At 43.7% G+C, this 23,763-nt stretch overlaps 1 protein-coding gene across 1 annotated transcript in view; it reads right to left on the bottom strand.

The window, feature by feature from the left end:
- Positions 1-23,763, bottom strand: part of DOCK1 (dedicator of cytokinesis 1) — a 201,858-nt gene that overhangs the window by 128,739 nt on the left and 49,356 nt on the right. Inside the window, exons 23-27 of the mRNA XM_026042441.1 lie at positions 22,547-22,655; positions 12,535-12,605; positions 11,670-11,776; positions 5,095-5,222; positions 2,732-2,827 (exon numbers count right to left, since the gene is read on the bottom strand). Of these exons, the coding sequence (XP_025898226.1) occupies positions 2,732-2,827; positions 5,095-5,222; positions 11,670-11,776; positions 12,535-12,605; positions 22,547-22,655 (511 nt within the window). The remainder of the gene's footprint in view (positions 1-2,731; positions 2,828-5,094; positions 5,223-11,669; positions 11,777-12,534; positions 12,606-22,546; positions 22,656-23,763) is intronic.

Genomic DNA, 23,763 nt, shown 5'->3' with positions numbered 1-23,763 from the left:
GTTTCATAAGTCAGGCCACTCAAGTCACATTCAGTTTGAGACACAGCAAAAGTTAAAATCCTTTCTTAGTTACCTGATCAAGATATTAGGGAGTATTTGGAAAACCCACACGGCAACAGAGGCGGAAAACAACAACTGTGTTTGCACAGTGACAGCCACAGGCAGCAGCGGGTGGCGCAGGAGCCGCCTGCCCCTTCACCTTCCACTGCTGATTTTCCAGAAGGAGCTGGCCTGATCACAGTCGTATCAGCAACCTGCCCTGGAGACCTCAGCTTCTACCGCAGATTTTTGTTGCATACATAAAAGCGCCTTATACTGGAAGTCTTCAAGATGTTTGCGCCTCTCCTGCTACAAAATACCCATGCTTTAACTTCACTGGTTAATTCTTCACAGTGCCCCCAACAACGGGGAAGGGCAGCACCAGAAACGCACCCGGGTCTTGGTGCCCTCAAAGCCAACAGAGCACGAGTCCCTCACAGGGAATACCAGGAAAACTAGGATATAGCCTACAACAACATTTCTACAAAGCAACTATACCTTACTCTTACTTAACCATAGTGATTCTACAGTTTGTGCATTTCACAGTGATTAGAATCAAATTATATAAAGAATGTGGAATTGAGCAAGCTTTAGGAACCCTGTAAGATCGTGAATCTATGTTTCGGCATTGCAACCTAAAAGAAAACAAGTCTCTGATGACGAGGATTGCTGCTTGCATCCACTTGAGCTACTCAAAGGAGGATCCTCCCGGGAATGTTTCCAGAAGGAAGCTCTCAGCTGGTATCTTAATGCATATATAGTGCCCTTTTACAGCAGTAAAACCCAATCTTTCAGAATTTTTGTATTTCAAATGTATTACGCAAAAATGTTGGGTTTTGGATAACTTAGCTACGTTAGGATAGCTATGTTAAGATAACATAGCTAAGTACTTCTTCAGTATGTAGACATGCCAGGTTTACTATAGCACTACAGTTTAGGCTGCCCAGGGAGGCTGGGGAGGCTCCTTCTCTGGAGGTCTCCCAGCCCGCCGGGATGCGACTGGGTGCCCCGTGCTCCGGGTGTCCCTGCTGGAGCAGGGGCTGGACTGGATGATCAAGGATGAAGGATCTAAAGGGACCATCCTTCCACTTGTCCCACTTGGTTCTTCCTCTGCAGTTCCTTCCACTCTCCTTCCCTTCTCTCCAGCACTGACCAGCCCCTGCCTCTTCTCGCAGGGCTGCCGCCCCAAGGGGGCTCGGGCTCTACCCCCAACCACAGCCGCCTTCTGCCCCTCTGGCTCTTGGGCACCACAAAACACAGCGTCGCTGGTGACCGCACCAGGCTCCTCTCAGCTGCAGCCTGGATTTTAAAGCACCCTCAAGTGCTCCCCGAATATACCCAAGGCCATTAATACTCACTGCTTAATTACGGTGTCTGCAGATGGGATCATTTCAAGCTATATTCATGAGCACTCTGTGCATTTTTAATACAAATATATTTAGTTTAAAATTATATATAGAGAGGAGACATTTTCAAACATAATTTAGCAAATTAAAAAGGGGTAATTAATATCTAAGTCATGTTCATCAAAACAGGAATTAACTCACCTACTGCCTAACTGTAGATACCTCCTGTATTCTGGTCTTACATGTCCTACTTGATACATGGGAGAAGTAGAAAGAGGTTTTGTACCTTCATACAGAACAGTTTAAGGTGTCTATTCTGTATATTATCAATAATTGCTATGGTAATCAACATAAAAAGTAATGGCAGTACTTAAATCTTCAGACTTTTTTTTTCCTTCCCTCCTCTTACACATCAACAGTAACAGTCTGTAAGAATTACAGCTACTTACACCTATTTATTGCTCCAACAACAGATCCGGTGATTTAGAATCACTTTCTTCTCACAAAAGCTATTATTGCAGCCCAAGGCGATGCAAATAGAAGACAGGGCAGAAATGCTGGTGCATCAGGCACTAAAAAGCCTGCGATTGTAGGAGGCTTGTAGACACAAGCACAAAGATATGCCAAGAAGAGGGACAGCACTAGATGACAGAGATGGACTGAGGACAGGCAGCCCTGTAATCTAAAGGGAAGCATCACTGTCTAATTACTGGGAAAAATAAAACAGGGAGAAAAAAACGTGAAGAGAGAGAGAAACAGAGTTAATGCACTCAATATGCATTATTTTTTGAAGACAGGATCTTGGTTTCTGCTGGGTTTAAAGCCAGCACTCCACTGGGGGAAAAAAACACACCCAAGAATATACCCCAAAAGGCCAAATTAAAGGCTGATACTCAGATACAAAATCCACTCCACTTTGATGAGTTCACTGTGCATCAACAGCTAGATGCTGATACACGTAGAGCAAAAGAACGTCAGACAAAGCCAGACCACCAAAACCGCCTCCATCACTCAGAGGTCTATGGCTAATGGTCTACAACAGCTTTGGGACACAGATAGCACTTCTCTCCCCATCCCTCCTGATACTTGTCCCAGTATAATGACACAGTTGGAAGATTAACAGGCTTCTATACCACGCCGTCACCAGCATTTTTTTAAAACAATTTCTCCCTTCCCGATGTAAGTCACACAAAAATACACAAGACAACTTTCCACATCTTACTGAACATCCTAAGACAGATAGAGAGGGTTTGATTGCTTTGCATCACTTGAGATTTAAATGCTATTACAGGCAGGTTCTGAAAGATGTGACAAAGGTATTTAAGTTTCCATCAAGAGACACTTACAATGAGCTCCGAATCACGTCCCATGGAAATGACTGTTCTATTTACTGTCCTCAGTAGCTTCTCCATGATTATCTGGACATGCCGTTGCGTTGGTCCCTAGGGAAAAAGAACAAATTAGTGGCAACCACATAGAAGAGATACCACTACGATTCAAATATTTATGTTTGCCTTCAAGTCCACCTTTCTTGGGAAAGCTAAATAAAACATCACTTACTGCTGTTGATCAAAAGGAGAAAATTACGCTGTGATTTTAACAAAGACCATTCAAAGTCTACTTTATTAATATATGCTACCATAAATCTGAGTGTACTGTTGCAGTTATCTAAATGAAAAGCAAGTCCCTGGAAGTACAGCAAAGTGTATCGCACTTCATTACCGAACAGCTTCATTTTCCAAAGTCATTTTTTTCCCCCACATCAAAAGCCTAGAGCCACCAGCAAGGCCTGGCAGCCACTTCTGCAACAGAAATTCAGCTCAAGTGAAAGGCACTAACAAAAACAAGTAAAGCTTAGATAAGGAAATAATTGGCTGAATTTGAGGTTCAAATTAATATTTTTGTGTTAGAAGTGATCTGCCACTTTTTTGTTAGAGTTCAAAAATACCCATTGCAGCCGGCCTTTAAGAAGCTCAGAAATTCTGTGCAAAGTGAGGGGTGCAGAAACTGAAGGCACAGAAAGGGTAACGAGAAAAATGAGCTTCATTCCACCTTTTACTTCATCAAGAGAGGCTCCATCAGTACTTTCATCAGCCTGACGGACTGGTCTGCATGCAGGAGGGGAAGGGAGCAATTCTAAGGCCCAGCTTTAGAATCATGTTCCTAAATAAGCATCCAGAAAAAGCAGCATCGTTGCGTTGCTTCTTGAGCTTTTTTACAAACATTCTGATGAATCAATTTCTTCCTTGCCCTTGGCTCCATGCAATTACAGCCCCCCTGCCTGTCAGCATATTATGCGGGGCTACCAAAGGCATGTGTGCATATGCAGATATTCCTTTTTCACATATTTGAAGAATGATTCATCATCATTCACAGCTACTGTGACAACACAGGCTTTTCTTCCTGCTGCTGAAAGATCTGACTCTGGAATAAAGCTTGCATTTCTACTGCAAACAGCATCCACAGGGAAAAAAAACACATCTCCCTCTCAGTACTCTGTTCCTCTCTGCCCTTTGGTGCTCCCTTCTCTCTCAGGGATTTTCTCTGGAGAGTGTGAGGCGCTGCACAATCGTGGCTCCCTGGCCACTTCAATGTCTTTATGTCCTTCTCGCTGCAGCGCTTGCTTCCTCTCCCTGCTGCCCCCTTCTCTCCTGGCAAAGGGATCTGGCAGCGGCCAATGCTCAGTTCTGCTCCCAACATTCCCGAGCTCCTTCCCAGCCGGGCTCCCCTCCGTTAGCCGGAGGGCAGGAAGGGGGCGGCTGCTGCCAGAAGTGCAAAGGGACCAGAAGCAGCCGAGATGTCAGGAATGAGCTGAGCTCCCTTCTCGAGCAACAAGCTGCTCCTGAAGCTGTCACATCGGACCACTTCAAAAAGAGAAACAAAATCGGAATGAAGCCAAAAACATTGCCAAGAAAGACACTGTATGACCCCGGAGGTCCTTTCTGCCTAAATTGGTTGCAACCAATGCAAGTTGATGCTTCTACCTACCAGTAAAGGTTCAGGCAGCAATTTCATCAGCCCAAACTCCCTTCCTGCTCCAAGAGAGCAACAAGCGACTAAAGCTCCCCAAGAAAGCACCAACATTTACCTAATTGTATGAAGTCAAGAAAAAACAAAAATGGGCTATTCTGCAAGCTACACGTGCCCACAGCAGCCCAGGGCACAGAACAGCTTCTCATGTGCCACTGTATCACACCTTCACGTTCTCACTGCAGCAGCACTAAGAGGAGAAGCCACAGTCTAACTCAGGCCATCTCCTCCTGAGGTGGCAACATCCTCTCTGCAACTTTAAACAATACTTATGTATTTTGAATGAGTTTACTGCAGTGACAAAGCATGTGTCAAAGGTGTGTTTCCCAAAACATTTGTGGAAAATTGAATTTTCCACCTGATAGAGGCTGGGCACTGTGTAAGGAAGAGGCTTGACTCACTGTGTGCTTAATGTTTGGAAAAATGTTAGTGGATGATAGTGCTGTAAGAGGCACCTCAGAAACAGTGAGAAACATCAGAAACGGTGACAAACCCCGTAAGACACCACAGCCCTGTGAGTGCGTGTCTAGCAAGAAGACTTAAATGGAGAGGAGTCTGGGAAAAATAGGAAGAGGCAGGGAAGAGAAGAGAAAAATACACGAAGATCACCTGTTTAATCAGTCCTAGCAAGACCTGCTTCTGTAAAGTGCTAATCAATCTGGGAACACCAGATACTAACCACATCTTTCTTGTAGAGCACTTCCAGGATGTTACTAAGCAATTGGCAACAAGCCTCCAGGTCTTCTTGTCTTTCCAAGTGATACTTCAGCTGATCTGTCATCGTTGGCAGCAAGATTTCCCTGCAGTCTGCACACAAAACACATGGTTATACGCGCAGCTTTATAAATAGAGCATCACCTAAATATACAACCTGCTTCACATTTTAGAAAAAACATCACTTGCACATTTCCAAGGAGTCACCTGCATTTTAGCCCAAGAGATAAAAACCCAAGAAGGTCTCGAGCAAACGAGAATGGAGTCGTCAGGTTAAGAACACTTGAATAAACAGCATTTTTTCCCTGAAGGCCCCAGAAAGCAAGGAGAACAGTGTCCAGCACATCCAACCTGTTGTGTTTTAAGAAAAATATTCTTCATTCTCATGCAACTCCTGCACGAATGCAATTATTAGGAATGTGCAAGCAGGCTCTTATTCACAGAAAGCACTTTGAAGATTGGTTTCTTCAGTGCAGAATTTTCTATTCAAAGCTTCCTGATCATTTAACCTGCAGCTTTGCAGCTTTAAAAGAGGAGCAGGTTCACTGTGTCAGTAGAAATTTTTGCCTCAAAAAACAGGCATTAGATCCTGCCATGTATTTACCTAGGAAAAGAGGACTGGCCATGAATGTGTCGCATCTCCTCATACTCATTTTCATTAATATCTACCCTAAGTTCCCATTATTTGTTTATACATATTATGCCAGGATCTACAGAGATCCTAAATGCAAAAGTCAACAGTGAGCTCTACTATTTAACTAGCCAAAAAGAATTGATCAAAAATGTACTGAAACATATTTGGAAGAAAACCTTAAAGATGCAGCATTTTTGTTATTATGGTGTGAAAAAGTAGCATAAAAGCATAACAAGAACCCTTGAAGAGCTTATTTACAGAAACATTCATTAAATAATCTAAACTATTTATATGAACATAAGCGTCACAGCTGCCCTAGTATGGCAGGCAGTGAAATATGTGCATTTGAAGTAATGGTTTGCTGTCATGGAGTTTAAATGCATAGATTTAATTGGGGAGGGGGGGGAGGAAGAAAACCAGCATCTCCCTGAACAGAAAAAATATCTAGCTTGGAAAGCAAATTCCAACAGGCATCCCTGCTCATTGTGGCCCAGCTGCTGACTGCTTCAGCAGGGACACAGAGCCCCTCTCTGCAAGGCCTGCGAGGTGAATCAATCTTTAATAACTTAGAAAGGCCCTTAATGAGAGGTCTGAGAGCGCCTCACATGCCCGTTGAGCCCCACTGGTGGAGAATGCTCAAAGATCAATTCAGTGTCTGCAAGCCAGCACGTGGCACAGAGCTGGCCCAGGCGGCTCCCCGGGCACGCGGCAAGCACAGCGCTGGGAGTGCTGTGAAGGCCACCGGCCCTCCCACTCCGGGGGGAAGTTTGGGGCTACAGAAATGCTAGTGACACGCTTACTGGGAACACTAGCAGAAATTCGCTATATTTCCAGAGGAAAATTGGTGATAATCTGCATCTCACCGGTAACAAACACTTACAGCGTGGGTAATTTTTATATGCGAGTTCTTCCTGTCATTCAAGGCCTAGTTTCAAAACTAGAAAGGCAGGCGCCCAGCAACAGGCACTAGCTGGATTCTTATGGCTCAACTGGGACCAGCTTGGGACCAACAGCTTCCCTTGGTTCAGCCTGGGACCAACAGCTGCAGATCCTAGACTAGAGCCCCAACTTAAGGTACCAAATCAAGTGAAATAAGGGCTGGGCCGAGACTTTTGCACCCCACAGGACCTGGCTGTCTGGCAATTCTTAGTTATTCCAGTAGATCAATAACTTTGTCCCTCTGTTTTTTATGACACACAAAATTTGAAGGATCTTGCCTTGATTATGAACTGAAATACAAACAGCCTCTGGATTCAGCTACTGAAACGGCTGCTTCAATTTCACGGACAGTGTTGAGGCTCTCCAGGTACACCTAAGGCAACGCTCAAGGGCCAGAAGGCAACAAAAGCTCAAGAGGGACCCCACCACTATAAATACGTATTTCTGCAATGGCCACGTGCTCCACAAGACGACAAGGTTTTCAATGCATCCTTCGCTATAAACTACTTGGAAAACCTCTGGTTGATCAGCTCTACTTGGATTATTTAGAAGCACAGCACAGGAAAGGTAACCTCTGTCAGGCTACAGGATGAATCCCGATTCCCTGCACTGGTTAATGGGCATCGGGATAAAGCCACAGTCTGGGGCAGCCTCCAGCTCCAAAGCCAGCTCTGGAGAGAGCTCCTAAGCAGGAGACACAGCCATTACAGACAGCAATAACCCGGCATCTGCTCATCCTCGAGTGCACAAGTCCAACCCACAATGATTAATGCCACGGGAATGCGTGGGAGAATAAAATATTAATCTTTATAAAGGGACGCTCAGGAGGCACCATCAGCTTCGGAGTAGCCAAGCAGAGACGTCAGTGGAACACGGACCCGGGGACTACGTTGCAGCTAAATATGTGTAATGAATTTTTGTCAGTTTTGCAGATACTCTGACAAATGCATTTCTTTGTTTTATGGTTCATTTAGTTAATGCAGCCAAACGAAAATTACGCTTAATAACCTTGCTCCTTTCACACAGCATGGAGATAAAGATGATCATTTTAGTGAGAATTAAATAGTAAGGAATCTTATAAATGCTTTATGCTCTCTACTAATATTTAATGGGCAAACAACTTTCTAATAGAGAAATCACTTGATTTTCCAACTGTTGAAGAATACAGCAGCCACATGGCTCACTTGGTAATTAGCTTCAAGTCATTCGTAAAACAAAGCAACAGAGAATACAAACATCTCTACAGGACTGAACGAACCCCTGTCCAGGTACAACAAAATTCTGAGACCTCCAAAGACACTTCTCTAACTACTACGAGTATTAACGTATTGAGAACTGAGAACATGCACTAAGTTGCTATTGTCACTGCTCCACTCCATACTGCTGCATGTATTTGCACATCACATAAAGATTCACATCACGGTGGCAGTGATGACCAGAAGAGGCGTCTCTTATATGGGGTGGATTGAGGTCATTGCTGTTATTTTGGAGGGGAGAATGACATGAAAGGATGAAGGGAAGCAGAGCTGGTTAAGGGCAAAAGTTTTTTTACTCCAGATGCACAAAAAATCCTTTTCTGTGTATGTCATAGTTAGGTAAAACACCATGGTAGCGGTAATAGCTGTGTATAGATCCTTCTTATACCTATTTATTAGTATATGCTTGTTAACATACACTTACATGTTGGTTACACAGATACAAAATATGACATTACACAGGCAGAGCACAGGCTTGGAAAAATACGAAAAAATCCTGGAAGTCACCTGGCTGGTGCTGCCCTATTGAACACACACACATGCTGTGTTTAACACAGCTCTGAGCAGCCACATACGGATTTATCTTTTCCCTTTCCATACAAGGAAATCACATACAGATTTATGCATGTATTTATGTAACCACATACAGATTTATCTTTTCCCTTTCCATACAAGGGCTCAGTTATGGATCACTGTTAGGATAAAAGCATCAACATACAGGGATTGTACAGACTGCACTGGGTTTTCTTTCCAGGATGGAGAAAGTTTGTTTAAAAATAAGCTCAAAGTTCTAAAAGGAGAGAAGAGTTACCTCAAATGCCAGGAGGAAATAAACACTCCGCACTAAACATATAGCACAAAACAGCCAGAAAACAAGCGGACTGAACTGTATTTCACATCCATCTCCTTAAGACCTGCAAACCACAAGGCTACCAAACATTCCTATCCAAGCTCCCAACCATGCAGAGCCCAGGGCCGTCGCTGCCTCCTGCTTGGAGCACCAGCACCATCCCGGCAGCCTCCCACACCTCCCACCCCGCTCCTTGCAGCTCAGCAGCTTCCGTCTCTTGCATTTTAAGCCCTCTCAGGACACCCCTAACTCTTCCTGATCTCCCAGGGCGAAGCACTTGAGTCTTTCCCCCCTAAAACACACTGACAAAACGCTATCCCGTTTTCTGCACGTTCCTCAGCCTTCTATGAGTTCCACAATCCACTATTGCTCCTCAGAAACGGAGACCTCATTTGTGTAATACAATGCAGGATTGGTAGGCGATATTGTTGTATGAATATGCGATCAGTTTTAAATTGGCCTCTGCTCCTTCTCATTCATTCTCCAGGCTACAGACTCACGGGGCCAGGAAAGGTGGAATTTGACAGTGGCTGCAGCTACTGACTTGAGTTATGGTCTAGTGAATCTTAGTGTTTCTGAAAGTTTTCCTGAACAATTCATTCGCTGGCTACAAACAAGGTACAGAATCAGAGGCAAGAGAGGTCTTTGAGATATCTTTATCAAGACAGAAAAATATCTGAGGCCACTTATAGTCCTGTAAAGGGAGGGCAAGATAGTGCAGAAACTTTGCTAGCTCCAGCTTCACACCATTAGCAACACACCTCTGAGCAAATCTGCAAGGACTAGGATGTGATAGCATTTTCTTCACTTTTACTTTAAACCTGTTATAATTAACACAATAATTTTAAACTAACATTTAAGCTAAAAATTTAATTTTAAGCTATTTACAACCCGCCTACCTTCACCCACTCTTTCTTTTAAGTAGTCCTTTGCATTCCTATGAATCCCCTTCTGGGCCACCTGGCATGCAGAAGTACATGCAAACTTTGAGGGGGGGGGCTTTGTTTTTGCATATTCTACTTAATTAATCTTCATCTAATAGGAATGTGTAAGTAAATTGCTTCAACAAGCAGCACACAAGAGGTAAGCTTTAAGGAACAGTGTACTTTGCGTTAATATTCTATAAAAGCCAATTTCATGGACTAGTTTTAATTTGCTTTTTTAAGGAACAATTTTTATTTGATCCCTTTATTAACAGTGGAAAAAGGTTTAACGTGTATTTACACACCTACACATATGTACACACACACAGAGCCTACTCTGCTAAGTCCCAGGCACTAAATCCTTCAAAAGCCACGAAAAGCAACAAGAAGCGTAAGACATTTTCTTTCAAGTAAAATCTCCAATCCCAACTCCGGGATTTCCCTGGCTGCAGAGCTCGCAGAGCACACTACAGGCAGAGCTACCAGCCACGCTGTGGTTGCTGCTCTCTCCACCGATCACCAAGCTCAAGCTTTTGCTTTTCAGAATGCTCTACGCTCCCCAATCAAATCCACCAAAGACTAAAGCTGCCTAGAAATCTTCCTGTCGTTTCTTTCTTTCCTCACATTAATGATTTGCTTCCCCCCCCATCATTTCACAATGCTCACTGCGCAAACTAAAATAGATTTAACAAGTTAAATAAATTACGTGGGGGCTGTTGCATTTCACAATAAAAAGTGCCCTTCCGGGGCTTTTAAAGAGCTTATAAAGGTCCTTAAAGTTGTAAGCAGTGGCTGAAGGTATTAAGTTACTGGAAAGTAAAAGATTGGACCTTTCTTTACAGCCCTCTCCAGTATCGGATCCAGACATGCTTATATAAAACAGCATCCATGCAAGTATTCCCCTGTTGTTTAAAGTCCTTGGAGGATTCTCCACTATTCAGAATGTTTCATGAAACACATCACCTATAAACAAGAGAATGAGAAAATAAACCAAAGAAAATGAGTAATAAAACCCTGAGAGCTAACGTGTTTGGAAAGGGTTTTAAACTGTACTTACAAAATATACCCATTTTGTCTGAACGAAACACCATCCAAATGTCAGTTTGTTCTTTGAATGTTATTATTTATTGGCACAGGATCAAAATCAGAAGGAGAATTTCAAATGCCAAGCAAAAGCTGCAGGTCAAAAGCTGTAATTGCAGCTGTTACTCAGCCCCATGCAGTCCCACACCCCCAGGAACACGGAGCCGACCTGCACCAAGCGGAACACGAATCCTGTGGAAATGCAGAGCACGTGCAGCACGGGCTGTACTTGCCCTCCCACTTCTTGCTAAGCACAAGAAAACTCATGTTAGTAGGTGCAGGCCAACGTGCCATCGTCGTGGTTAGTCATCACCCAGCCTACTGGGAGGCCTGGCAGCACGGAGCTGATCTAAAAGAAAGCCTTTACAGTCGGAAAAGTTTGTTTTATCAGCGCTTTGTATCACAGATCCTCGGCGTTTCTGCCCTGACAGAAGAATACTTCAAATTTCTCTATGCTTGGATCATTACCGCCTATTGCTCCCTCATTATGTTCTTCTGAGGGCAAATAAACACTTGGTTCAGCTTAATGTCACCTACAGGCACCTGGGGAAGAACCAAGGGGTTTACCTTCAATTGAGGGATCTGTGAGATGACCACCTGAGCTTATCATGCACTTACCTGCTAATTTAAAAGGAAAAGATAAGCGCACAGATGCTCACCACACTGAGGGGTTTATACAGTTTTACTTGAGGTAAGAGACAGCTTTATAGGGAAAGAACCGTGCTTCGAAAGAGACACCAAATCTTCCCTTTGCTGCAAAACCTCACTGAGCACAAAAGCAGAAATAAGAAGTAATTTGTGGCAAAACGACGAGTTCCTGCCCGCAGAGTGGGGCAGGGCGCCCGGCCCGCTCACCGTGCTGCGTGAACAGGTCGCTGTGCACGATCTCGATGAGGCAGTAGAGCTTCTGGATGGTCAGCCGGCTCACCGGCACGTTCAGGATGAACTCCGTGAACAGCTTGCTGGGAGCAGAAGGACAAGTAAAATATCTACTAATTTCTCCAAAGTACATCATATTTAGAAGAAAAAAACCCACACCACCACACTAGCACAGCAGCTGCTAAACTGAATACTTTCAGACAAAAAAAAACTTTTTTTTTTAAAGCACATTGGAGGTAGGCAACTCAGTTCACATTCCTCTCAGCAACACATTTCCTCTTGGTGCCTTTCTTTTCCTTCTTTCATTTCTTTTGCCTCTCTGAGGCATCACAATACAGAAATGAAACAGGCAAGCATTTCTGCAGTCAAATTAGAAAAAAATCATTGTTTTTCACAGCAGTATTATGAGGCTCTTACATTAAAAGTGAAAGCATTTTTATTATTATTATTATAAAAAATGCTAAAGCATTAGTCTTTATTTGGGTCTCTCTCTAAAGCCTTCCTATTACCATTTGTGTAGACTCCTGTCACCATTTATGTGTTCCAAAGCTACTAAAATGTCCCCAGAAACGGACTTGAACACACAACAGAGTTGTTATTAGTTAAAACCAACTCATATCTCAACTACCCCAATGCATCTCTTTGCCTGATTTTACTATGCAAGCCTGCAAGGTTTGTCAAGAGATGCCAGACCTCCACGCTACTCATTTACACGTATCTCTGGTAATTATATTTCATTCCATCAGAGCTTTGAGACACTAGTATTGTAATACAATTATATACTAAGGTTATGTTAAAATATGTAATTTAGACCACAATAAATCTCATTAAATCTACTTACCTAAGTTCCTTTGGATCAAACACTAATTTCACATCATTGACAATTGCTGGCAGGTACTTAAGTGCTGCCCCCTAAAAAATAAAAGCAAACAGGACGGGAATTTATAGCTTGCTAAAGCTGGAAGAAGAGTTATGAGAACAGAATCACATCCGAAGTTGCTTTGGCTGAATTATTCACCAGACCTTCAGCCGAACCACTGTAACTTACTCTTAGCCCAATTTACCTAGGGGATGAGTGGCCTTAGCTCCTCTAATCACTTCATCTGCAGGGCTGGGGAAAGCTCCTTCTCCTCCTCCTCCTCCTCTCTGCCCTGCCACAGCTGTTTGGGCTGAATTCTGCCTCCATTATTTAAATATAAAGGAGAAAAGCACTATTATTGTTTCCCCTGCTATAAACCCTTAGTAAGCCCCAGCGAGGCTGCAGTTCTCCCTCACTCCCCTTGAGCCTCCTGCGGTCACTCTGGGGCACTGTATATAATAATGCAGTGATTCAGAGCATACACATTAGTACACAGAGAGGCTGAATGAATGCCTTAACTATTCATATTCCTACACACTTCTTTTGGTTTAGGGTTCTTTCTACTTCTTAGTAACAGTTACCATAGTTATCAAGTTATTTCCAAAGCAAAGGTTCCCCACCTTCATCATTAGTAAAAAAAATTAATGAATGAAAATCCAGTAGTTAAAAATCCAATCCCTTGTTCAATTTAATAGCTAAAATAATTCTGATGTGAATAGATTAGAATACATTTTTGGTTACAGCACAGTACTGAGCTGACCTCTAACAACACTCAAGCCACAAATCAGCCACACAAACAGGAATTTCAGTCATTTCAAGGTTTTTTCCTGCTTCCATTTGCAAAAGGACTGAAGTGTCACACTTTGTTCTGCTCCCCTTATGTCTACAGTAAGGCCCATTTCGGTCTTGCTTCAACGCCAAAGCTGAGCAGACATTGCACCCGTGAGAACCACACACAAGTCGTTTTTGTTGCTGTTCAAAGTCATTGACTGTTTGAACGTTAAGAAGCCTTTAAGCCTCTTTTGCCTCCACAAGCAAGCCTGAGAGGAACACGGTGATTCGGAGCAAAACAGCCAGACCTGTCATTTCGCTCTACGTTTTACTGATAATATTGAGCAGCTTGATTACAGATGGTTTTCAGCCCCCAAAAGCAGGATGGTTTATTCCCTGGACTGGTTCGTTCAGCACTCGTGTTTGCAGTTCAAGAGCAGCATGTACCCACAGTCCTTAGAAGACAAGACCTTACAGTTTTCTTTTTCTCAGCTCTTTTTCAGCTTGAAACCATTTGTTATCACAAGTAACTCCACATTTTTCTGACCAGAACATTTGCATTTCTCAATGCAGGTCTCACACACACACACACACAAAAGAAAGGCAAGCAAGGGCCACCACGCAGGCACCCGGTGCGATTCCCATCTCCAAACTGCTCCTCCGCTCTGCCACCAGCCTCCTCATTTGAACAGGAATTACATTATTCCCAAACAGCCCAGGTCAATGGTTTGATTACAGTCCCAAGCGCCACCTCAGCCCAAAAGTTAAGTAAAAAAGGAAAAAAATATTTAGTTTAGACTCCACTATCAATCAAGTATTTTAGCTGTCTTTCCAGCTAAAAATACAAGTACCATTAATGATTAATATGTACTATTTTAGAGCAAAGTTCAGGTACATTATGCAGTGTAATTATTTTAATTAAATCATTTACATAGCTTTAGGTAAGATTACAAGAGGTATCAGTGATACAAAGTAAGTAGTTTTGTGAATAATGCATGAAGCAGCCATTAATTTACATATTTCTCCCCCCCCCTCCAAAAAAAGCAGATTAAAGGGAGTTTGGTAATCTGCCCAAAGACAACATACCCAGGCCTGCAAACATGGCCAAAAATGCAAGTTCAGGTGGTTCTTTCCCACAGATGACCAAGAGCCACTCACTAAATCAAAGGGCTCCGTGGTGCCAGGGACAACAGGACTGTGGCCACCAAACCTCTCTCCTCCTTTCTGCCTTTGCTCACAAGATATCGGCCTTAGGAGATGCCAGCAGGACATGGTAGACACTGTAGACACCAGCATGGGAAGAGATGAAGCATAAGAGCCAACTGAGGAAAGAAAGCAGGTACTAGTTGGAGGAAATGGTCAAACAGAAGAAACTCTTGATCCTTCTGGAGGTCGCTCATTCCCTCTTGGCACTAGCAGAGCTGGGATGGCATCAGAGGTGACCGATACCTGTCACTCCCCTTTCTGAGACACTCGGCCCTTGGACAAGTGGCCTGGCTCCCATTTAAGATTGTTGTGTTGTTGTTTTCCCGGTCAGGTCAGGGGGCAGTTGCTGGGTTTGACTGGGTCTGCCCCAAGGAGAGGGTGCTGGCTTTGCCCTGGTTGGTGCAGCGACCCCACGCTGGGTGCGCCCGGGGTGGAACCCGGTGCTGGGCGAGCAGGGCTGGAAGCCCGGCGTGTGTGCTTAGCCATTAAGCACACACACCGTTTCAAATACACTCATGCACTCTTCTGCAGTCTGAAGAACTGCAGAACACATGAAGAACACATTTTTGAGTATTCTTTATTAAAATATTGCTAAGAGAACAAAAAAAAATTCCAAGGCAAGACCACTACAGCACATACTTGATTTTGCCCTAGAACTCTTTGAGTAAATACCCAGCACACTTCACCTATGCTTGGCTCAAATACAAGAGTTGTGCCACAGTATTGAGAAAAGCAAATACCAAAACACTCTCCAATAGAAGTAATAAAATAACTGTTGAATTCATCTGCAGAAGCATTAATGGTAAAAACGGTTTAAAGAAAGGGGGAAGAGATCAGTTTTGACTTCCGAAGCCCCCAGGGCTCTGCTCCCGCAGGATGAGCTCTCCACCACAGGACGACATCTCCCAAATAACCTCAAGCAGCCAACGTGGAAAAACTTGCCCCTGGTCCTGGCCGCTCTCACAAGACGGGGGAACATCAAAGCCATGAGCAATCTGTCAATGGGCTGCAGGCAAATTTCAAGGCATTCTGATTTTATTCATAGCCCATTTAAAGCGTCAGGCTTGATCACCGAGTGTTTCCACGTATGCTTAAAGGACTACTTACATGCTCAGAAATCACACTCGTAACTGTAATTATGCAAATAGCCCCATTATGTGCACGCTTATGTGTTTTGATGGATGAGGACTCTAATGACCAGTTACAAACTGCAGCCATCGCTGTGTTTTTATTTGCTTATCATTCAAATGCATGTAGCAATAAATGTTTAGTAACACACACACTCCAAAGGAGAGCTTGTCTTTTATATTTTGAATTAAAAGTTTGACACTGTGACAGCACAAAGTTAACACTTGGATGGCTTGGATGAGGTGCTCACAGGTAAAGCCACCTGCAACACCACTTGAGTGCCTGTTCCTACCACAAGCTCCAGCCGTTTCAGCTTCGCTCCACAGACCAAGGCAGTCTAGTATCTTAAATTTTAAAGTACATTTTCAAGATGTTTACCACTTTCTAATTGCAACTGGCAACTACAAACACACAATTGTACCAACATGCACTATCGTAACAGCAGGATAGTACAAGTAGGGTCTGTAACCACAGGAGTAAACCTGCCTCTCTCAAGTGAAAGGTCCACCAAAATTACTTGTCACTGATACTAACTTTTGTAAAACACCTGCTTCAACTTCAGCTTTTATTCTGTTCAAGCCTGCAGCTACAAGAAAGAGGTCTTCATTAGCAGAAGCCCAGTTACAACACTGCCTCAGTTCTCTGCAGGACAAAATTCTCAGGTTTTCTCGTTTCACACGATACTCGTATTTCTGTCCTTAAAATGTGGCAACCACCTCGCTACCTAGGGCAGCCTTCCCTTGAGACCTCTAGATCTCCTGATGCAAAGGGAGACGAAAGACAATAACAACCATTACAACACTCACAACTGCATATAGATGGGGCACAGAAAGAAGATGCCTCTTTATTTTTTCCTCTTAGAAAAGGATAAGAACCCAGAAAACACAACCACCATCTGGAAGAGCTACCTCAGTGCAAAGTTCCCAAGCTTCCCATTCCCACATGCGAGCAGGGAATACCAGCAGCGTTCCCAGATGAAGATGGACGCTCAGACATGTGCCTCCCATTATGGTGCCTAATGTTTCTCCTTCGGAAACGTAAGCTCCTACATCCTTGACTCTGGAATTCACTTGAGGGCCCAGGAAACAAGGGGGGGGCACAACTGTGTTTTGCAGGTGCTGCAGACTGGTCATCAGAGTGTCTCTCCTCTTCTTTTAACAGGTTTTTCTCTAGGACAAAGTGTAGGCTTATTCCCCCAACTTCCCTTTGTTTAGACCAAAAAGAAACAGCAAAATAGCAATGAAAACTTCTTTACAGTAATAGTTAGAAATTGCAATACTAACTGCAGGCTGTAGTAAAAACATTCTGAACAAATTCAGAATAGTTTGTCACCTGATTTGTCTAGCATTTAAATTCAGCTATTTGTACCGCATAAAACCATAAGCATCCTGCTTAAAAATATCATTTCCAAATATCATTCACTTCAAATTGCACATCTAGCCTTAGAAATAGGACAAAGAATCATTCCCAAATATAAGGTATTCTTACGAGCTCTTGTATGGCGAAGCAATAAAATTGCTTTAGCTGACTCAGCCCGTGCCTGATCTTAGCGGTTAATTTTCATCTTTTACATCACTGAAGACCACAGACCTCGTGCATGACGACCCTGGCTGGATGAGATGGTGTCGCTTCAAACGCAGCCAGGGCCAGGCGGACGGCACCGCGAGTCGCTGGGTCCCCGGGTCCCATCGCAGCAGGAGGTTTCACGCCAGGCAAGGCCTGAGCACGGGCAGCAGGGCACTGCCTGTCCCCAGAGGTTACTGCGTTGGTTACGAGGTGCCAGCCTTCCCCAAGTAAATGCCACAAAACTTTGGATATCTCAGCCCCGGGCTGCACATTGGTACTTACTTTCAATGGTGGTTATGAATATTTAACCTGCTGGAAAATGCCTGCAAGACTACTTACTGCCCCTGGGTTATGTGGGGGCTTCTGTTTGGGGAGGTTTTTGTTTGTTCCAACAAGCTGTACATGAGCAGCTTGTAACATATTTCAGTAACCTGATTGCATTACTTTTCAGTGGCTTAAGCAGTAAATGCTTATTGTCAGAAGAAAATAAAATACAGCATGAGCTCTGAAGCATGTGCATTACGGCTTTAATAAGGACAAGGATTGTAAGAGCCCACACAAGCGACATCCTATGAATGAAACGTTACCTTCTCCGCCCCAGGCCTCACATTACAGGATACAAGCAGGTATGTAAAGTTTTCAAGATTATTAAAAAAGTGCAGAGAACCCATCTTCTGTTTTGTTTTTCCAGCCAGGCTGAAGCCAGCCCAGGACCGGGCAGAGCAGCAAACGCTCCTGCAAGCGGCAAGAGCCCCGCTGAGCGGCTCGGCTGCCCCCGCACCACGAGCTACAGCCACAGTCCTCAAACCTGCTGCAGCTGCCTCTGCTGCCCTCCCTGCACAGAGACGCAAGAATAAATTGCTAGGAAACATTTGCATTTTTATCTAAACTCGAAACATCGTGCTAAGCTTCAGCTGAGCTCAGGCTTAAGCAGTAAAAGGTTAGGGAAATCATTATCATGCACCAATTAGCAGAACATATGAATAAGAAAAAAATATATCAGGAAGCTCACTACACCTGCAGCCATTAAAAATATGCATATGCACCAAATGCTATGCAGCAGATAAGTAAAAAAGCACTTCATGTAAGAGAACACTTAATACTGAAGCTGGTAAGTAAAAAAACCACAAGCACGAATGTACTTGAAAAACAGTTTAATCTTTGCACACATCAAGCCCCAGCAGCAGTCTACTATCATGCAGGTTAGTTAGAGGCAGACCTGGAGCATCTGTCAGCTTAAATCAGTGTTTTAATTCCCCTCGCTGGCTGGAGGGGCCCAGGGTTCAGCAGGAAGCTCCCAATGCCTGGGGAATGACACGGAGTGAAAAGCAGCCTCCAAACTCCTGCGCAGAGGGGCTGACACCAACCCAAACCACCCTATTCACCAAGCAGCAGCAACACAAACTGCGCTGCTTTAAACACTCCAGTTTATAGTACATCAGTGTTTCAAATTCAAGGCTAGAGTGCTGGCTTTTGCTGCTTTTGTATGAAAATTTCATTCTTCTGAAGCTTTATGTTTACATAGCAACATATTTAAACAGGCCTTTAACCGCTACAAACACTAACAAATCTTTGTGCAAGTTTAGATGTGAAAATGTTTTTATTTATTGTAAGAACATGTAGCTGAGGCATTATGAGTCAAAGTGAATTTCAAATATTTATAAACCGTTATTTTGCAATGCCAAGAGCTCACAAAATGAAACAGATCTTGATACCCTGGAAAAAATAAAAATTAGTTTTCTCCGTGCCTATGCCAGGCACCAACCCCAAGGAAATATATTAAGCATTTGGCGACCGGCCCTTCAGTCAAAGGACAACTAAGAAAGCCGGAGCGGGAAGGCTGACACAGGGGGTGACTCTCGGGGAGCCCTTTGGTGCCTGCGACCCTGTTGGAGGGAGCCCTGGCACAAGGAGCAGGGGCAACTGGGGCCGACTGGTGCAACAGGCTCAGCCAAACCCCGCCAGCTGCAGGGCTGCGCAGCAGGGCATCCACAGCAGTGCAAAGCACCCAAAGCAACAGAACATACAGTACAGGAGAGCAGCCTACAGAAAACACTCTTCATGTCCAATATCCTTGTAGGAGGAGGTGGAAAGCATGTGTCCACATCAACCACGTATCTAAATTTTTCCCTACAAAGTTAAAAATATCATAGACTTAAGGGTAAAAAAAAATCAGTATGTCTTTCTGTACTATAGCCTTATACATTAATTTAGCTTTCTTTAAGCTATTTTTCTATGAACTCAAATTTGGGGACAGGGGAAGGAGGAGCACTTTAAATACAAAATACTTCTATCCTTGTGGAAATGTAATATTTAAATAGATAAAAAGTAATTTTTGCAAAGAACATAAGGATTAATCACTCCTCCCCAGCGCAAAGTCAGTTTAAACGCCTATTCTCTTAACAAACAGGCTGAGACTTTGCAGTGGTCATTCTGCTTCATGTCGATAAAATATCAGGACAAATTATAAAATTTACAGAAGAGAAACAGCTATATTCCGATTTATGAATTGAGCACCCCTCTCTCAGGGTGTAAAGCACTTTAGTTTTCTGTGTAGGTCTTTTCAACTTCTTATCTCTTCTATACACCTTTCAGCTTCCCCCAAAACATGCTGAAGAAAAAGAAAAAATCCACACACAGGAACCAAAGCTGCTACAGCTGGATCTGCAGATCGTCGCTGCACAATAAGCCTGGCAACTTAACTGCTTATCTTCAGGAGTTTTCTAAACCTCTAACAGGCAATCCAGCAGCACAAGTGTTTTCCACGTCAGACTAACGGTTCCTCCAGCCCAGAGATCCGTCTCCAACAGCAGCCCCAGGAGATGCTGTGTGGAGCCAAACCAGCTGTTCGTGGTCCACACGCCTCCCGGCACCCCGAACATCTTTTAGAGTGTCACTAGCTGTCCTTTTAGGACATTCACAGACCTGTGGTCTCTAAATCCACCCAGCTGCTCTGAGGCCGTTGATCCCACCCGCATCCGTAACCTCCTGTGACGATGACTTTTCTTCCGTCCGTTTTAAGCCGCCCTCCCGCTGGTTTCAGCTTCACCGTCACGGACACGTGGCGGCGGGGCTGAACGACACAACGCGCGTCACTCGTGTGAAAGAAACAGCAACGGGTTTTACTGATACGGGCAGCGTTTTCACAAGGCTCTACGGCCAGGTCACTGGTTATTTACTGCATGGGGTTCAAGATACACACAGAATTGCCAAGGAGACCCTCCCGTTGAATCACGAGGCTCAGGCTGGACACCCTTGCTCTCCAAGCCCTTCTGAGAGGAGTCTGGCTGCGGCTGGATCCAGTTCTAGCACCAGACCTGGTCAATGACTTATGACTAAGGAATTTTGTGCACAAAGTAACTTTCATTTAGTGAGGTTTACAAGTTCCAAAAGCAGGAGAAAGCGCTATAGTTCCTCAGCAGGGATCTGTCGTGGCAAGGGAACTCAATCCTGAGGAGTCTCCTTGCAGGCCTCCCTGCTCAAGGGGGGACCCTGACGTGCAGCCAGGCAAGGAGAGCCCAGTGGGCTCCCAGGCCCTCCCCGTATTTATGGGATAAGACAATTGACTTAGTCATTCTTTCACTTCAGGTGACTTTGGGCTGGTGCAACTAGCCTTATCTCCCCATCAGGATGTGACAGAAAACCAGTGTCCACCAAATGTTTTCAGACAAACTCATACAGGTCTATGTCACCTATTTTCAATTACCACTTAACTACTTTCTAGTGGTTAACTATGGACTGTAGATGTGTCCTACCCAAGTTTACATGGATTCAAACATTAAACAATAGGCGGATCAGGATACAAACTGCAGTCTCTAGCCTTTGTTAACGAAGTTTTTATTTGCATTTCAGTTGAACTCAGCAAAATCTTTTTTTTTTGATATTTGATGTAGTAATTTCTCCAAGGCATAAGTCTATCCAAAAAGAAAAAAATAAAAATCAGCTGCATCCACCTTCCCAAAGCAGGTGTCAAAAGTGGGCCTGAGGAAAATAAATCTTGCATCCAATCCTCATAATCTGAAAGTGTTCTATTTATAACACACTGGATATCACATCCAAAGTCACTGACACTGCAGCTTACTAATTTCCATTCACTATAGTGGTTTGCCAGGGGGATGAAAACAGCTTTCTTGAAATATGTAATATTCCTATACTGTTATCAGATTTTACAGTCTCAGTTCTGCCTTTCAGACCAAAATATTCCAACTCGACAGGTTTATCCCCACTATCTATTTTTGCTATGGGCTCAGCAGCTGTGGGCTCAGCTCAGCTTAAGAGCTGCATGTGTTCAGTTACAAAGGATCTTTCTCTTTGACTTAGGTACTTTCTGCTGTACTCTTTCCAGCTTCCTTCAACAGGAAGGTCTTGCACAACACACTACTTAGTCCCAGTCTTTTGGTGCTCCCAACTGCTACAGATAATTCCTCCAAGGCAGAAACACCATACACATACAGAACTGTAGCGTTCTCCCGACTTCCAACCCAATTTTCAGCCCCTTTCTGATTGTCCTATTTCAGCCCATTCAGCACAAGCGAGTCAAGAGCTAGGTCCTTTGATAACTTCTATCACAACCACAGTGACTGAAGAGCTGTTTACCACAGTCTGGTAGCCAACTGGTAAGCTGGTTTACCAGCAGAACATGACACTGGAATCGATGCATTGGCTGCTGCGTTGGCCTCAGACTAGACAAACTCTAGAACATCTACAATTCAATGCTGCTGCTTTGCAACACTAACATCCATGTTCATCCAAGGTCAGCTGCAACCTTCCCAATTCAGGGACCCAGCTACTTCGACCTAAACGTCCCTACAAGCGGGCATCATATTAAAGGGAAAACAGAAGAAAGATGTTGACGTCTGAATCCCTCCTAGTCTTCCACATGATACACGTCCTAAGTGCTAAGGCACCGTATCACAGCCATTGCACAGTCTAGGACAAATACAGGTGCCTATGACGATCCACACTGTCATGAGCATGTGAAGGGTAATGCCTTAGAAGGAGGTTACACTTAATATCTTAAAGAAGTGAAATAAGCTGAAGTTTATTTGATCCCTAACTAAATCCTGCCCACAAACAAGCAAGGCACCTGCAGCAATATAAGTAAGTTTCCTTGTATCGAGCACGTTCTTTATACAGTCAGTCTTTCTAAGAAGCCTTAGGTATTAACCATATTTGAGACAAAAATGCACTCTTGGGTGCAAGTAAAAGCATATGCTTCATCAGTGACCTCACTATGGTTTCCCAGCTCAAAGACGAAATGTTTTAATCATGATGTCACAGGATGCAGAAGGAAAGCCAGGAGAGAGACCTCTCAAGAACATACCTTCACTATGACCGTTTGGTCAGAGATGCTGCTCATCATCTCATTGATGGACTTGAATAACTGCAGCAACGACTCCCTGAAGTCGGCCTCGCCTTTATTTTCATAAAGTCTGCAAAATAATGACATATATTGTAAGCACAAGCTAGCCAAAAATGGTAGTACAAAGTCAGTTGTTCAAGTGACAGATGACAACTCTTTAACAAAAAGAAACCTCCCAATTTCTACAAGCTTCTTCAATCGAGACCTCCTGCGATGGATCAACCACAGACCACCACTGGGCTTCAGAAGTAATTTCCTTAGCTTACTTTCCCTCCTGTCATTGATCATATGCATGACTCGTCTGTCTAAGGACTGTCACAAATATACTTCTTACTGATGATTCAATTTTACTGATCTCTGCAAAATGCAATTAAGCTCCACAGACAGAATATGGCCCAAAACCAAGAGAAAAAATGGGGAAAACAAGATACCTGGGTCACATCCAACAACTGGAACTTCTCCCTGACTCACTCCACACTCCCTGTCCTGGCTGGAGTGTCTCAAAGTGCCGCATCCAGGGGCACCTCTGGGACCTTCCTCTGGGAAACACCAGCAGAGCTCCCTCCCCAAGCACATTCCAGCCACCCCTCACCTGCACCTGGACTGAGAGCCACTAAAGCAGCGCTCAGGACAAGGTTCTCCTCCTTTTCCACCTTCTTCCTTTCCAATAGGGTTTCAGAGAAAGCAATGGAAGAGAGGCTGGAACACGGCACTCAGCATCGCTTTTCCAGCTCAGAAAGACCACTTACTCGGGTATTTTATATATACATTCTTATTACATCTTCATATTTGAAAATAATCAATATTTTGACTCATGACAGATCACCTACTCTCACAGCAGGAAAAGGACATGTCTTTTCAAGTGAAATACAGAGATCAGAATGTTCTTGCTGCTTTACACATACCATCTTTAGTGCTGTCTTCATAACTCTGTTGGGAGCCACAGATATTTTAAAAAGCTACTTAACTAGTACACAGGGGAAATAACGCTACAGAGAAATTATTAAATTGTGTTAGTCTGTTGTGCAAATTTCTCTTCTCCATTTAGGCTACAAGTGGGGGCTACACAGCTCAAATTATTTGTTAACTCCCAATTTCAATAAGAGATTTCAGTGTTTCCCTGAACAGATTAGAGGTGAAACCAATATCAATAAAAGGGGTAACTAAACTTGGCAGTC

Source organism: Nothoprocta perdicaria, unplaced genomic scaffold, assembly GCF_003342845.1.
Source record: "Nothoprocta perdicaria isolate Ctin4 unplaced genomic scaffold, notPer1 scaffold_301, whole genome shotgun sequence".
Taxonomy (NCBI): domain Eukaryota; kingdom Metazoa; phylum Chordata; class Aves; order Tinamiformes; family Tinamidae; genus Nothoprocta; species Nothoprocta perdicaria.
Note: the sequence above shows the minus strand (reverse complement) of the source record. Positions and strands in the feature narration are given on the sequence as shown.